We start from the raw sequence: 16,480 nt of genomic DNA, 5'->3' as shown, positions 1-16,480 counted from the left end.
ACAATGAAGGTATATTTTGAAAGCCTACTCCAAGCCCAGCCAGTTCCTAAATATTTAGCACAATACTAGTTTGTGGAAAATGAGAAGAACTGAGAGAAAGAAAAAAAAAATTAAAAAAAAAAAAAGAGAGAGATTACCAAACTGAAAATAAAACATTGGAGAACACTCGGGATGGTCAGCCTTCTGATATGGCTGTCGGCATGTGGGTCTGGACCTATTACTGATGCAGAGGGCAAAAGCACCTTTTCTGCTCATGGAAAGAAACTGCCGAAAGCAGAGGGAACAACCTGTCTTCTTATCAGAGACTGCTGATGAAGGAACCTAGGAAACAAACCACATTTAAGCACATTCTGACATTGCATGGAGACCTGAAAAATTAGTATACCCTGGAGACGCTCCACTAGGACATTCAGTTTTTCCTTTATTCACAGGTTCAGAAATGAAAAAGTGATTGCTGTAATCAAGCCACACAGATGGTATTAATGCAACCAGTAGCCTGACTTTAGGCTAGAATGTGGTATTATATACGCAGGGTGAGGAGTAAGAGGCAGAGACTTACATGAAGAAGCAAGCAAAAAGAGCACACTTACTAGAATAGTCAGGAATTCACTTTTTGAAAGAGACGAAATAAAGTTAAGTCTCAGTCACTCAAACTTATGTCCAGAAAAGAATCCTTACTAGTAAAACAGACTGTTCCACACAGAAGACATGAAACTACAGTACCCGCAAAATTACATCTTCACTCTACAACTAAGTTGAAATCTTAAAAATCACATATACCAACAGGTGTATACATACATCAAGACTTTAGCTTGTATTGCTTTAGAGATCAAAATATCAATAAAAGCCTGATCAAGTTCCACTTTAATGTGAAGTTGCCACAAGCACAAAACACAGAGAACTAAAAAAAACCAAACAAACCCACACCACCAAAGTGAAGCACCAGAAACACAAATATGAAAGGAAGGGATGGGAGAACAAAAAAATTCACTAGAATACAGAGATAGATGGTTAGTTCAGGGGGAAGACAAGAAACCCCTGTACCCTCTAGAATGAGTATCTTACAAAAAGTTCAGGTTCATTTGCAAGAAGCATCTTTGGGTTTTATGTATAGAGGGCCTGCCTGCCTGCCAGGCAGTGTCTTACTACAACAATAAAAGACATCTGATTGAACTGTATGTCACATGAACTTAGCAAAGACAATAAACACTAGATTTTGCTGAAAACTGTAACAGTTCCACTGCATATTATTACCCCTACATTTTATATTATTGAAACAGATGGGAGGCTCTCGGTGTTCCAGGGAAGGTTATCACTGTAAACCACTATTACTGAACGTGACCAAAACAGTGGTTTAAAACAAAGAGATGTACTCATATCATTAAGGTACTGCAGCTCAAACTTTTGTGTGTGTGTGTGCATGTGTGTGTGAGATGGCAACATTTTCACAGACCTTCTGCTAAAATTTCTAAGTTTGTTCATGATTTTAATTTCCATTAAAACCAATACTCAGCAATAGAATGTTGATACAAAAAAGACTGAAATACAGCTAGCAGCAGTAAACTAAAAAAAATTCATTACGATAGTTGCTGCCATGAAAACACTCCTACCATTCAGCATTCCAAATATGCCTTCTACCTGGTTCTAATCTGGATTCCCATATGTATTTCATATGATATAAAAGAAAGACTTGCACGTTAGACCTGGAATAAAACACTCAATGCATACTTTCATCAGCATGCTTTGAATTACACATTTAATACTTATTCTAAAAAGGGCTTTGAACAGAAGAAAACTCGAGAAACTCGAAAAACTCTGCCCTGTATAATGGTCTGTAAAAATTATACCTACCAGCTTTGCAGACATGCTTAGCCTAAATTCATTGTTTGTCAAACATTTTGATGGTATTGCTCCCACTCAACCTTAAGCACCTAAACAGTAAGACAGATGCAAAAATTAATCTCATTTTCTACTGATGCTTTTAGAGGGGGGGAGGTGACCAGAAGACACTTGATCTAAGACATCAGAATGAACAGAAAGGATTCTGGGTGCTTATGAAAAGCTATTCCATTAGTACTTAATAAATTAAACACAGAAGCCTCAATGTGCCCTCATTTCTGGGTTATTTTATAATAAAACAGCTAAATCACAGTTAAAAGTAGAATGAAATGAAACCTTAATTACCCACACAATTATGAAACTATCTCTGTTCCTAATGACCTGAAGATGCAAGCACAATTGCCTGTGGAACAGAATAGATGCAACAGACATAACACCTCTGGGATGACAGAACGAGTATGCTCAAAATAATCAGCTTTGGACAGTGACAATGGATGAGATCAAGTTTCACTCTCTTGCAGGATAATTAAAGGCATGTTCTGGCTCTGCCACATATTACACTCAGAAAACAGGAGTACTTCTAAACTATCCAGTGTATTTACTCATGTACATGGTATAGTGGAAAGTCCTACTGAAAATCCTTAACGGTTATATTTTAAAAGTAAGTATGAGTTCTGCTCAGAATTTGACTGAATTTCTTACTCGCTACATGTCAAACTCATCTTCATGATTATTATAAAATAACACCATACAGAAAATACATTATAAAAATATTAAGACTGAATCACATCATGGGCAAACAGAGTGTTCCTTCTAGGAAAAAATAATCAGGAAAAGAAATAAGGGGTTCAACCAAGAAAGAAATAAAAGCACTGAAGATTTAAGTGGAGTAGTAATAAGCATGACAATTTCCCTCTGTGAGATATCTTTAGAAAAGCTGCCAGAAGGTAATTCTTCTACAGATCTCAAATTCAAATAAGCATTTTGGTTACAGACATGAGACAGGCGCTGCTGCAGTTTAAACCCTGGTTTCACTCAGCCACAGCACATGCCTGAATGTGAAGGAAAGATGGGAAGGGAAGATGGAAAGAAAGAGGACAACAGGAGCTGTTAAATGATAGGTAAAGCTGGCTTTTCCAGGTGACAGAGAAGGAAAATGAAATTAGTTATCTCATGCACTGGTTTTGGCTTATCATGCTCTGAAGGGGGTGGTATTTGATGCTGTACAAAGAAAGAACTACTATCACAAGCAGCTCAGGAAAGGAGGAGGTCTTCCCTGCACTAAAGAGTGTGTTGTAATGCAGCAGCATTACAGACAGGAGAAAGAATTATTATTAGAAACAGCAAGTGGGCACAGCAAAGGGAGGAATATAGCTACTCATATCGCCCTTTCCTCAGGGACTTCTAAGCTCCAAATGAAAAACATAAATAAAATGCAACCAGTAGGGACTTCTTCTCTTTGATACTAGAAGTAACCCCACAGATCTGGGTTCCTCTTCTGCAAACAGACAGTTCTCCCAGTTTTGACAGCCCAGCTACACCAGAAATAGCGCCTACTTAATTTTTTGTTCTTGTGTTTGATGCTTTTTGCTTTCTTTCATGCAAAATAAACTGTTGGGCTGTTTTGCATGAAAATGTTTCTTCTTTTTTCTTAAGTAGTATATGTTAAAAAAATGATCTCCAGAGTCTGCAAAAGGAGACACTGAAACATCGGTTTAAAAGACTGTTAAAATAAGTCAGAAAATGGTGACTTCCAGCAGAACTTATTATTCTCTTAAAGATTTTGCCAACTCCGCAGGCCATACAAGGCAGAAAAACTGTGCTAGCCAAGCATTGCACTTCGCATGCCAGGTTCTTTCCAACGCACTCTCAGAATGCACAACTCCAGGTTTGCTTAGTACAATACATTCATAGATTTTACAAATTCATCCCATTGCAGCACCCAGGGTAGAAGAGCTTACAGGCATCCCAGAGGATGGCAAGACTATGCAAAGCAGTTGGAGCTGAAAGGCAGCAGGAGGCAGGGTATGGGAAACGGATGAAAGTTTCATGATGCTAGCCAGTATTTTTAAAGTTATGTGCCACTTACATCACAAACGTTTCCACTTCCCTGTGGTTTGCCGTCTTTTGGCTAAGGTTTTCCAGGCTCAGCTGGAAGGAAAAAAGAGTGCTGAAGTCAACAGTATGCGCTCCTTACCAGCCCTATATTGGGACTCAGGCCTGTAAAGCAAGGCATGCTTTGTGAATAGTGAAAGAATACTCTGGTTCAAGGAAATCAAGCTGACAATGAAAGTCAAGCATAGATGTGTTAAATAACTGTATTACATACACATTTACTTAGCCAGATTTATTACTTAGCCAGGATCACTATGACCCGCCATTCAGCTGCCTGGTAGAAGAGGGTGGTCATAACTTCACACCTGACACTTACAAGCAAATAAAACCTCACTCCACAGAAAATTTAGTGTTACTGTAACTGTATGGCATACTGTGCAGGTGAAGTTAGGAGTGTATAAACCCTGTTGAGTAAGGACAGGCAGAATCGGGGCAGTTTCCTAGAGCTGCATAGCAGCGTTGGCTGGATGTGGCACCTTGACCTCCTGACAGAGCACTTGTACAACCGATCTGCCTTTTTTTTGAGCCATGGCTTCTGCTCAGTTGTGGAATCTTGAGTGTCTCCTGCCTTCCAGTCAACCTGGACAGCCTCATCACATGAGTATTTAGAGGATAAAAGCTGTGAGTACCTATTAGCAGTGTTTTATCTACTTCACCTAAATGATCAATTGAAAGAATAACTCTCTTCTCACTAGAGCATCAGCATTAGACTTCAAACTCTCATCTTGTACTACTACAGGCAATCTCCTTACAAAGACTTTAGCAGCACATTTGTTCTGTCTAGTATTTTACCAAGGAAATTAGAGTCCAAACTACAGAACACAAGCAGTATGGAGTACAGATACTTCACATACATGATATACAACCTGTCTTTCTTCAAAACCACAAGAATTTAGTCTTAAATTTTTAGACATTTATACTTCAAACTATCACTTGCAGAAAAAATTGTATGATTTTGTAAGTATAAGCATGAGCACATCTTTCAGAAGCAACTCTTACAAAAATCAGAACACGTCACTTGTTGTGTCATTTAACAGGTGACTTCATGTACCTTACAAATACTGATCTCCATGGCGTTCCAGCCTTCCAAAGATAAAGTTTGGATGTTAAATATTCACACTATGCACAGGAACAAATGTATTACAATGCAGAGAACTGATCAATGTGACCCAGTGAAGCTTCTTGGCTAAAATTAGAATGAGAATCTGTATTTTATTTCAGGCTCCAGCTGTTTTGATTACCAAGCCTTCAGCTCTGTCCCTTAAATAACCCATACACAACCTTCTGAACAGGACAGCAGACACAAATCTAACAGGACAATCCAGGATGGTTAATGTTGGGGATAGGGATAGGAGGGAGAGGAAGAGCGTTCTCTTTCTTTGGAAGAAATGCTTTTGTTTTTTTCACCCACCCACCTGAAGACAGCAAAATGCAAACCAAGCAGTAGACTAAGGTGGGTTGACTATACTGATTAACTGTTAGCCTGAGAATCAGAACTCTCTGTGACAGATGTAATACAGAACAGTAAACTGCCATACCAGCTACAAGTCCCAAACTCTTGCTGATCTGGTGTCATTGCTTGCATCAAATACAATTGGCTTGGGGTTTACAGTTGAAGCTCTGATTAATATTATAATGCTGGAGTTGAGTAGGAAGTATGTGCTTAGACAAGTGAACTAATGGTAAGGGTAAGTGATGCCTGCATCCCGATTCACAGCTTCATGGATAGTTTTACCATTTTAATCAGGAAATCACAGCACAGAAATATAAACTCTGTTTTTCAAATGCTTCCCACTCCTTACTTAGAGATGCAAGTGGTAACCAAAAAGCAAAAGCAAAAGCAAACACACTTTTTACACCTAGTTGACACAGGAATTTCCCCAAACTAAGACGTTATTAGAACGGCTCTCCACAGAAACCAATGGTGGAAAATACATTCCAATCTATCAGGATTTTAAAGGTCTCAAACCCTGAGCCAGAGAGACCAGCTCTCTTTTCACTTTCCATCCTGACATATCTCCCACAACATCACTGCCAAAAGGGGACGTGGCAAAAACCAGATGCACAGTTGGTATCTATTTCTTATCCGCAAATTAATCACACAGATAAAACTAAGCTCTTGATCATTCATACCCAAAGCCTGGAACCATCATATCTCAAATCTCTACCAAGAAACATCCGATCTTACCTCTGTCAAGCAAGATGTCTACCTTTGCTCTCTACTTGCCTCTCCTTTTCTTCTACAGACTGGCATACTTGCCTCTCATGTCTTCTTTCAAAGCTATATTGCACGTTTTGGGAAAACCATCTGTGCGTTTCCATGTAATCTGCTCAGAGTGCTAGTCCTGACAGAGCCTCAGACAACACAAAATTAATTAGAACCCAAATTCATTCCTCTCACCAGAATACCTAATTCTGCATTGAGAGCCACTGTCCTGAAGTTCCTGAGACACCACTAAGTTCCACTCAAGACACACTGAAAGAAACAACAACCCCCTCCGATACACAAGGGTGTGCACCCACCGAAAGCTTCGCAGACTGCTGGAGTCAGTACTTCAGAGGGAATGGCAAGGAGCAGTTATACATCAGACCATTTCTTTATGAAATATATGGAGGGAAAAAAAGGATTTCTTTATTATTCCAAGGTTTTTAGTAAAACTTGGAACTAAACACAGACATTTCTCATCCCCAACCACTGTTCACCTCAGGGCACGTCTGCACTGCAGTGGCTGCAGCTCTTCCAGATGGACAAAGCTCCTTTTACAGTAGCTCACTTGGACGCTGCAGGAGGCATCTGCGAGCTGGCTGAGACCACACCAGGACTCCTGGTAGGGTTTGTAGTCCAGAAGGACAGCAATACCCAGGTCTAGCTTAAAGAACAACCAGAGTGTTTCTGTACCAGCTATGCTCGCTGCTGTATAAACATGCACACAGAAGACACAATGAAAGAGACTTGGGCAGAGCCCAGGCTTTGGAGGCATTTTTTGTTTGAACACCACAATAAAAAGCAACTTAAAACATAACTTAAGAAAGAGAAACAAGTAGCTATTTTATTTAGCTGATAACGCTGGTCAAATCGTGTTCACTCTGCCTGGGCATTTGCTTATTTCAAAAGGGCCCTAAGGAGAAATGCAGCCTGAAATAGGAGGGTGAAAAACTTATATTTTGTAAACAAATTACAGTGTGGCTGACTGAAAATCACCTGCAAATGCAATTAGTTCTACTCCTATTGGGAATTCTCCAAGAAAATATTTTTCCTACTAAAATATACCATTTCTACAGCTAAATTGCAGAAGCAGTAGCATCTCTAAAGATTAAGCAAGAGGGAAGACATTTTTAAAAACATACAAACCCAACCGAGCCTGTGACACTAGCCCACACACTTGTGCATGAACAGTCATCCTCTCTTTCACAGCAAGCAGAAGCCTGGTCCCACATCAACCTGTATGTGGCCCTACCCATCACAACCACCCCAGCTCTCCCACCCAGCAAAGGGAAATGCTTCAACTGTCCTGGGGCTCCATGCATGCCGAGTGTCTGGCCAGATGCCTCCTACAAAAGGTAACAACTCTCTTCTGTCTGTCCTTCCCTTTAACAGATGCACTAAACACGTCACTCTTCTTCAACTTCCGAGTTTTGTGAAAATAACTTGCTAGATAATCTTCAGGACCTTTCTCCCTACAGCAACACCGGTTACATTGGACAAGTGATTTAAAAGCTGCTTGGAGAAGAAGAAAAAAGAGGAAGCCTGACTGTGCAATTGCATAAACTTTGTTTCCTAAAAAGGGGAAACGAGCGGTAAGGGGATACATAAGAAAACAAGATAAGAACACGCACGCACAATTTTCCAGATGCACACTGCTGTATCAAGTGGAAGTGACAGACAGCAGGTACACAGAGTTATGCAAGAATTTTATTTTATTACTGCAAACTGAAAGTTTAATACTTTCACACGAATGTCTACTTCATTCTTCAGCATACCAGAAGACCAGATTTGCAAACAGTCTCATATTAAGACCTCAGAGTTAACATGAGCTGCCACCTCTGCATTACCTTTGACACTGCAATGGGAACAGTCTCAAGACTTCCTGTAGGGAAACAGCCAACACCACAAATTCGACTCCATTCTGAGTCAAATGAGTTTGTATATCCAGCATGCAGTGCCAATCCTATTATTTTAGGTTCAAATAAGTACTTAGTCTATATAATCAGGCTTTTCATTTGTTTTACACATCTTTAAAAATCCTTTTATTACTTAAAACACATCTGTCTGTATCCAGAACTGCAGCTTTGGCATCTTTTCTCCCAGAACAACACGGAGCTGCTCATTAACATCATACCATGGAAACAAGAGTGTTGCCCCTTCCTGCCTTCTACATTGAGATCATCTAAGCCACACCTTACCAGCAGACTCTTCTAAATTCACTATGGGCAGATGCAGTTTAAATACAAGAGACTATGATACCACCATGGGATGCACGTGGCCTTTTTCAATTACCTTCATAACACAAAACTTTTGCTTCTCTTCTTTATGTTTCTGCAACTGGCAATTTGTTCCACCTTTGTCCATTCTCCGCCCTCTGTGATCCCTCTTTCACTGCAGTTCATGACCTTTTGTGTATAGGATGAACAAAGGGCAAAGGCTAAAAATGTCATCACAGTTGGGCCTCTGCTCTTCTACTGACTTAACTAGATTGCTACTAAAAATGAGCTCAAGCTCAAAGTCAGACCAAGGCAGAGTTTCTGGGTCATCGGACTCCAGGAATCCCCAGAAGATGGTTCAGAAGCAATGTGGAAGAGGATGCAAGTGCTTCCTCTCATCCAAATTCAAATCATGAAGCTGTAGTGGTGCCTGCATACCACCTACATGGTACTCGGTAGTCATCTGCATTGTATGAAAGAGCAATAGAAAAAAGAACATCAGGCTAGCCTACTCTTGGCAGGGGTGGGAGGGGAAGAAGGGAGATAGAAAAACACCATCAGCTGCAGCGGGCTGAGCTGTGTGTATTTACATTTCACAAGCTAAACTATTTAGTGGTTTATTTACACACAATGTTCTTGGAGCAGCTAAAATGCCAGTTGTGTTTTATCTTGATTTTGTGGCAATGCACATAAGCCACAAAATCATAGAAAGAGTCTGCAAATGCGATATGAACCTCATACATCTGGAAAAGCACATAAGCCACTGTGGGAAGGGAGAAAGATTTTGGAAGCACAAGCACAACAAGGGTTGAAATGCATTAGTTATGACAAGACACCAAAATGCAACCCAGGGACTCGAAAGCAACGATGAAGTCACAATACAACAGCTTACGCTGCAGGGAACGCACATCCCAGTATAACTCTCATAGCCAAGTCAACCTACAGCAAGGCATACCGGGGCCTCAGGTCTCTCTGGGCTGCCCCTCCATGTTAGACTGAGGAGGGAATTGCAGTCAGCTCCATTTTATGCACATTTGATGGCAAGACGCCAACACAACTGTTGACTGAGCCAAATCTGGGCCCCCTTGAACTAAGCCATCACCTAAAGCAGGGCGGAAAAGCACATGCCTCTCACATCTAGAGCGGCCAAGTTCCTGAAAAGCATCTGAGCTACAAGATAGGTTGGGTTTTTTTTTCCTTTCTTTACTCAGAAAACGACTGATATTTTAACTCTTTGATGTACACTCATTAATTGAAAACTGAACAGTTGCTATACAATACAGCTTGATGTTAATGGGATGGAGAGACTTCTTTCTAGCAAGTGAAATTTACTACGTGGCCCAAATGGCAGTTCAGGCCAGCGTCCGATCTGAAGGGCAGTTATCATCACACTCTGCATCTTAGATATTAGCAGTCTCAGCCAAGGTGTCAATGGCTGCTTTCCAACTGGAACCTTACTCTGACAAAAGAGAATGCAGTAGAAGCTAGGGAAAGCTTTTTGATCCATTCAGTTCACTTCTTCCCTCCAAACTGATGTTCGGCGGTAAGCTGCCAGCAAGCTTGGGAACTGCACGCAGAGTGTCACCACTCCGGGAATTCACCCTCCTGAGTGGGAACTGCTCCCAGACCGTTCCTCTGCCACACAGCAGAGAAATCCCTCTGCTGACTTCTGCTTCAATTATATTTAAAAAATTCAGCTTCTAGTCTGCGTTCCATTATAATAATAGCAATAATTAAAAATACTTCAAACAACGAGTCCTCTAAACCTGCTGTTCCATCCAGGCTTTTTGGCATCACACACTTCCTTTCTTGACTGACATCCTCAGGGAACCAGATTGATGGTTATTCTATTCTATTCCTGTTGCAGGGCTGTACTGCATTCTCTCAGCACATGTAAACTGCTAGGTAATATTTGTGTTGGCAACTAACTTACATACTTTATAGAAACAGACCTCTATTTGACCCTCCATGAAGCTCCCACACGCAATTTGGTCCACTCCTTTAAACTGTTTCCTTCTGCTGCAACACATACCCCATTCTATACCTTTGTTTCTAGCCTGTTTAAAAACTACATATCCAGAACAGAGCTTATGTGCTGAAAGAGAGCAACTTGGCTACAAAAGCCAAGCCTGCAGAATGTTCTTGTGCAAGAATATCGAATAAAATTATTACAAAACTTGCATGTACAGGTCCTGGTTTTGCTTCTACAAAGACTGCTCCAACTGAACATTTCTGTGGAAAAAAAAAAAACCTACAAAAAGTTCTGCGAAAAAAGACATTAACACACAGATTTCTGTGATAAGACTCAGCTGTATCGTGCTTTGTGGGGTTGGGGGGAGGGGGAGGTGTTTAAAACACAGTTAAATTTTAGCTATTTAGGCCGTAACATCACCTCAGAATAGACTTTCACACCAGAACTCTTCCTTCCCTGCCCAAAGCACACCATGCAGAATAAAAGATAAGCCAACAAAGTAACATGTCCAGATGATGAAATGAATTCCCATTATCCATTTATACCACGGCAGTTTATCAACAACTCCATTTAAAGGCAACAGACCTAAACCAGAATAAAAGTGATGCAAAAAGAGGCGAAATCTGACTGGCACACGCCAGGGCGAGCGCAGCTGCAGTGTGAGCAGAGGACTGTGCAGTCACATCATGTGACAGGAGCGGCGCTGGCAGCAGAGGAGGGAGAGCTACAGCCCCCGTCCTCCCACCTTCATGGATCTGTGCCTTCAGTGCAACATTCTGGACAACACAATTTAATTTCAGTGCAGAACTGACTCAAGTTATAAGTTTCTCAACATTTTGAATTGTTATTCTCCATTTTTATTACTTCCCTCCATCAAATAAAACAGTAACACAAAACCGAGAAACAATACAGGCAAGGTACGTATTCCTGCCACTGCTAAGCACTTCCAGCGTTTTATCACTTGTAGATCTAGTTTCTCAGCTGAGCATGTTGAACAAAAAACACAGTGCTGCTGTCTGTATCATTCTTACATATAGAGCTTAGCCCAACTAGTCATTTTTGTGATAAAATCTTCCAATGTTTGTAAGGGACTTGGATTGCCAATTGAATTTTGAGGCTGTATTGTACCTGTATTTCAAGATAAGACAATGATCACAATCTCCTTTGTAGCACAGCAAAATATTTCTTCTCTCCATATAGTTGCTGTGAATGGTTTTAACATTTTCTGTAGCAAAGAACCTGGCTATGACATTTGTGTATGCTATCTGTATTATTTTGGCAGCCCAGAATGATTGGAGAGTTATGCTCTTTGCTTCCAGTTAAGTGACTCATTGTTTCTTTCATTTAACATAAATTGTGATCTAGTTTATCAAAACATCTTAAAAGAGAGTGACTTATCTGATTAGAAAATGAAACATCTTTTTTTCTACGAACGTGACCTACAGTCAGGTGTCATGCTTCTTAATCGCTCCCTCAACAGTCTGAGGAAGGGAAGTTACACCTGGTACGCAACAGGGTTCATACAAGGTAAGGAGATGCACGGAGCAGCGACCACATCTGCAAACTTCCACAGCAAGATCCATACCAGGATGATCTTCTACGATTTCCGAAGGCTGCTACCAACACTGCAGTTCTGTTGCTTGCAGGAATGGTGGGAGAGCGTATGCATGCTGGGAGACTCACTTATACTAGCATTTTAGTCGTTGTATGGTCCAACAGTGCTGCTTTGCATTATCTTAGACAAGATGCTGAGAATTATGGATTGCATTTTGATAGTTCTTGCGAAATCTAGTGATTTTGTTAAATTATGGAATCCATTTTGCAGGTTGGAGGGCTAGAATTGCTTAGCCGATACACAGCTTAAGCATGGAAGCTTGGAGCCCGGTTATCAAATTACAGAAGTGCAACTCTGGCTTTGATAAAAACAGGTCCTATTCTGTGGTGGAAGATTAGATCCAGCCTCCGAAAACCTGCAGTCTTGATTCTGAATGTTTTATCTGAGGCAGCCTTTGGTTACTGACATTTTTATAGCCAGTAATGGACAAGAAATTTGGGGGGGGTGACACAACATGACAATCATCCAGCTTCTATCCCCAAGGGCGTTTCACCTCACGTACTGAGAAATGCTTTGGACAATACAAAAAAAGAATTTGGTCAAGAGGGCGGTGCCGAGATAAAAGTTTAAAATCAGAACAAATCCACAATGATTCCGTCGAACTTGCAATTTGGATATCCAGCACCGCGCGGACAGCTCTTGTAAAATCCAGCAATACTTGATCCCAAAGGATTAATTTGCTGATGCTGAAATGCAGCTACCTGTCAAAGGCACGGCTCAACACCCACCGCCTCCCCAGCTGGGAGAGGCGGGGTGGCGAGAGGGAAAGCAACATAAAGAATAGAGAAGTTAATAAAGAGGGGGCCGTTTTTCCTAATTATTGCAGTCACGCTGTGAATCAAGGCCTAAGCAGAAGACGTGTCACATCCTATTTCTCCTCTCCCTTAACAGCAAAGACAGCGGCGAGCATGGCTCCGTGCACCCGGGCACAGGGCCTCGGCAGCCTCCACCGCCATCGCTGCCCCTCAGCCCGGGCCCAGGGCACGGATCACGACCACGACCACGACCACGACCACCCGCCCCGGGCGAAGCTGCGGCTCCTTTCAGAAGGCGCCTAACGCCGGCCCCGCCGCCGGGAGAAGCCCGCCAGAGGCGGGGGGGGGGGGGGGATGCTCCGCACAGCCCCGGCCGCCCCCGCCCGCACCTGCCGCGCCGCCCGCTCCCGCCTTACCTGGGCTTCCGCTTGCGGCACGGCTTCTCCGCTGGGCCTGGAGCTCTGCGGAGGCGAGACAGCGATGAGGGGCGAGACAGCGGTGAGGGGCGCGCCGCCGCCGCCGCCGCCGCTCCCGCCCGCCCCGCCGCCCCGCCCGCGCCCGCCCGCGCCGCCGCCGCTCCGCCCCCCCCCGCACCTGGAGGCCGGGCCGGTGCGGGGCAGGCGCTGCCGGGCGGCTCCTCTCACCATCCGCGCCGCCTCCGCCAGCTCCCGGGCAGAGCTGCCAGCGCCGCCGCGGCGAAGGCTCCGGCTGCGCGGAGCGCGGCTGCCGCCTCACGCTAGTCTGGGCCGGCCTCGCCCCGCCCCCGCCCGCTCCTATTGGGGGAGCGCCCGGAGCTAACGGCGAGGCCGTCTCCTGATGGGCGGCGCAGGCCGTCAATCGGCAGCTCCCCGCCCTCCCGCGCGGGGCCGGTGAGGCACGGCGCGGCTGCCTGGATACGGCGGGAGGCGGCGCCACCGTGCGGGGAGGCCTGTCCCGCCGCCCCGGACCCGACCCGACCCGCTCCCTCCCTGCCGCCCGCCCGGCCACCTGCGCGCACGGCCCTGCCCCTGCCCCTGCCCCGCTCCGCCGCGGTGGCCGCTCCCGCCCGGCCCGCTGTCACGTCCCCCACCGCTGCCGGGGTAAGAGTGCCGCACCTCGGCCAGCGCGAGAACACCGGCTCGGCTCTGACAGGGCTCCGGCGGCTGAAGAAGAGCGGGCGGCGGCGGCGGCAGCAGCACCGAGCCGCCGCGGCAGAGCGGCGCGCAGCAGCCCCCTCCCGAGGGGCCGGTGCCCCGGGGCCGGCAGCGCTGCCCCGCCGCCTTCCCTGTCAGCGCCCGCGGCCGGTACCACCGCGCCGCCCGCGGGGGGGTGCGCAGCACACAGGCTCCTCCCCCCGCCCCGCCGCGGATTGGTAGGCCCTGCGCGGCTTCCGTCCTTTCCGCCCGGCCGCTGCCATCATGGTGAGCGCTCCCGTGCCTTCCCCCGGCGCAATCCGGCGGCATCCGCGCGGGCACCCCCGCCACCGGCCGGCCCGCCGCGGCACCGAGCCCGCCGCGCCGCTGTCACACGCTGCCGGCCTGGCCCCGCCGTCGCCGGGATGAGGGGAGGGCGAGGAAGAGAGGGATGAGGGCGGGCGGCGGGAGGCCGCGGGGCGGCGGCCTGGGGAAGGCCGCTGTGGGCCGGGGGTCGCGGCGGGGTGCCGGGAGCGGGGCTGACGGCCTGTCCCCCGCCTGCAGGCCAAGATCAAGGCCCGAGACCTGCGGGGAAAGAAGAAAGAGGAGCTGCTGAAGCAGCTGGACGATCTGAAGGTGGAGCTGTCACAGCTTCGCGTGGCCAAAGTGACCGGTGGGGCCGCCTCCAAGCTCTCCAAGATGTAAGTGGGGGTCGGGCCGGCGGCGAGGCCTGTGGGGGGCTTGCCCGAGCCGGAGCAACGGGTGTGTGAGCGGCGGCCTTCAGCCGGTACCGTGCGGGAGTGCTCGCGCCTGGGTTGTGTGCTCGAGAGGTGCTTACACGGTCTGTGTACTGTAAAACGAGAAAAAACCGGTATGGAAGAGGAACACATTAACTTGTAGGCTTGAAAATGAGTTTGAGCATCTCTTTGCTCGGAGACGTTAAGCTGAGACATGCGGGAAGTTGTTAGGGTTTTGCTACAGCACGGTACAGTGGGAGTTACTTGACTGGAGCATGTGCATGATTTCTGCATACTGGCTTTTAAACGTGTGGTGCTTGTCTTCCGCTGTGTTCCAAGACATACTTTTTTCCCCACCTGCAGACGTGTGGTGCGCAAATCCATTGCCAGAGTCTTGACTGTTATCAATCAGACCCAGAAGGAGAACTTGAGGAAGTTTTACAAAGTAAGTCCAAACATCTTGCATAGTGATCTTTTTTCTCTTACTGTTTTCAAATGCATAGTTGAAGGAAAGAACCGATTCTGTAGATTGTTAATTCAAGCAAAAAATACTCATTTATGTTCAGTTTTAAAGTTCTTTAGTCATGGTTCCTTTTTAAATATTATTGCAAGACTGTCCTGAATTCTGTAAGCTCAGTGTGAACCTGCTTTTGCTGGGAGAGTCTTTGGGGCAGCATCGCTTCTCTGGGGTGTAGTATACTTTCTACAAGATGCAGTTTGCGGAAATGCTCCTAAATTTTAATCGTGTTGCAGGTGACCAAGGAATTCTTTTATCTCAATAAGCTTCTATAATTTTTAGAATATTACTTCTTTAGGTTTGAATTATATGGAGTAGGGAAAAAAGAGCATTTCAAGAGGTGTTGGATAACTGGGACTTGTAAGATTAAGCATTACTTAAACCTGAGTCAAAGCTAGTACAAATAGTATAAAAGTTACAATTGACTCCTATCTCCCAGTGGAGAGAAGTTCTCTTAAACTCTTAGACTGCAACGATAGTGCCAATAAAAAGAAGCTTAAAACACTGCTGCTGGTGTTCCTACAGGCAACTTGGTTCTCTCTGAGCTTGTGTGCCCAATTGGTATGTTGTAGCCTCTCAAACTCAACTGTTGTGTATTTTTACAAACAGGGCAAAAAGTATAAGCCTCTTGATCTGCGGCCGAAGAAGACTCGTGCCATGCGACGCAGATTAAATAAGCACGAAGAAAATCTGAAGACCAAAAAACAGCAGCGAAAAGAACGTTTGTACCCTGTCCGGAAATATGCCATCAAGGCATAAAACTGCAGTGTACCTGAAGTTCTTAATTAGCTGAGTATGTGTCATTAAATAGAATTTTGTTTGGAAGCTGTCACTGGTGGTTTTTTAGTAGTGGTGGGATAAAGATGTCACTGGCTTTATCAAGAGAAAGCGGAGGATTCACGGAAAGTTTATTTGAACTCTTATTGCTAATGAAAATACTAACATAACTTGCAGTTTAAGATTATTTTCTTCTTTGAAGAACAGGGAAATGAGTACGGATCTGTGAAGTTTGTTCAGCTTAACATGTAAAAAGTAGTTAACTTGAAATTGATTTAATGGAAGATTTACACAGATGTTTACACAGTGAGTTGGTATTCATCACTTCAGTAGCTTAAGAGTAAACGTTTAAACTTTTTGTCTTGTGGCAGCATTTAAGTGTTACGGAGATGTAAGAATTTGCTGAGGTGTTTCAGCAGACTTCATTGAAACTGAAGAATTCTGTCAGCGCTTGTTTTGGATCTCTGTGCAACTAGTTGTAGCGCCAAAGAATCCCCGTCCACCCCAGGTTGGGGCAGATGCTGTAGGTAGCAGTTTGCCTGGCTCTGCTGGGAGTCTGCTTCAGGCAGGTGCCTCCCAGGTGGCTGGTTACTAGTCTGACCACTGCTGCCCGGAGCTG

The 16,480-nt window shown here is 44.9% G+C and overlaps 2 protein-coding genes across 7 annotated transcripts in view; one reads left to right on the top strand and one right to left on the bottom strand.

Moving 5' to 3' along the window:
* The window catches only part of SCAI (suppressor of cancer cell invasion), a 51,109-nt gene extending 37,163 nt beyond the window's left edge, over positions 1–13,946 (bottom strand). For 2 of the 6 annotated variants that reach the window (XM_075054664.1, XM_075054665.1), the window contains exons 1-2: positions 13,313–13,414; positions 13,135–13,179 (exon numbers count right to left, since the gene is read on the bottom strand). In XM_075054664.1, the coding sequence (XP_074910765.1) occupies positions 13,135–13,179; positions 13,313–13,365 (98 nt within the window). In that variant the 5' untranslated portion in view covers positions 13,366–13,414. Of the gene's footprint in view, positions 1–137; positions 397–13,134; positions 13,180–13,312; positions 13,415–13,812 lie in introns of those variants that run through there. The other 4 variants (XM_075054668.1, XM_075054670.1, XM_075054667.1 and 1 more) reach the window with 4 other exon arrangements.
* A 48-nt stretch (positions 13,947–13,994) lies between these two features.
* On the top strand, positions 13,995–15,909 carry RPL35 (ribosomal protein L35). Its single transcript, XM_075054672.1, has 4 exons — positions 13,995–14,118; positions 14,395–14,531; positions 14,931–15,012; positions 15,694–15,909. Exons 1-4 carry the CDS (start codon positions 14,116–14,118, stop codon positions 15,841–15,843), a joined length of 372 nt encoding a protein of 123 aa, XP_074910773.1. The 5' UTR covers positions 13,995–14,115; the 3' UTR covers positions 15,844–15,909.
* Positions 15,910–16,480: the final 571 nt, after the last annotated feature.

This window comes from Buteo buteo, chromosome 23, assembly GCF_964188355.1.
Source record: "Buteo buteo chromosome 23, bButBut1.hap1.1, whole genome shotgun sequence".
Taxonomy (NCBI): Eukaryota; Metazoa; Chordata; class Aves; order Accipitriformes; family Accipitridae; genus Buteo; species Buteo buteo.
Note: the sequence above shows the minus strand (reverse complement) of the source record. Positions and strands in the feature narration are given on the sequence as shown.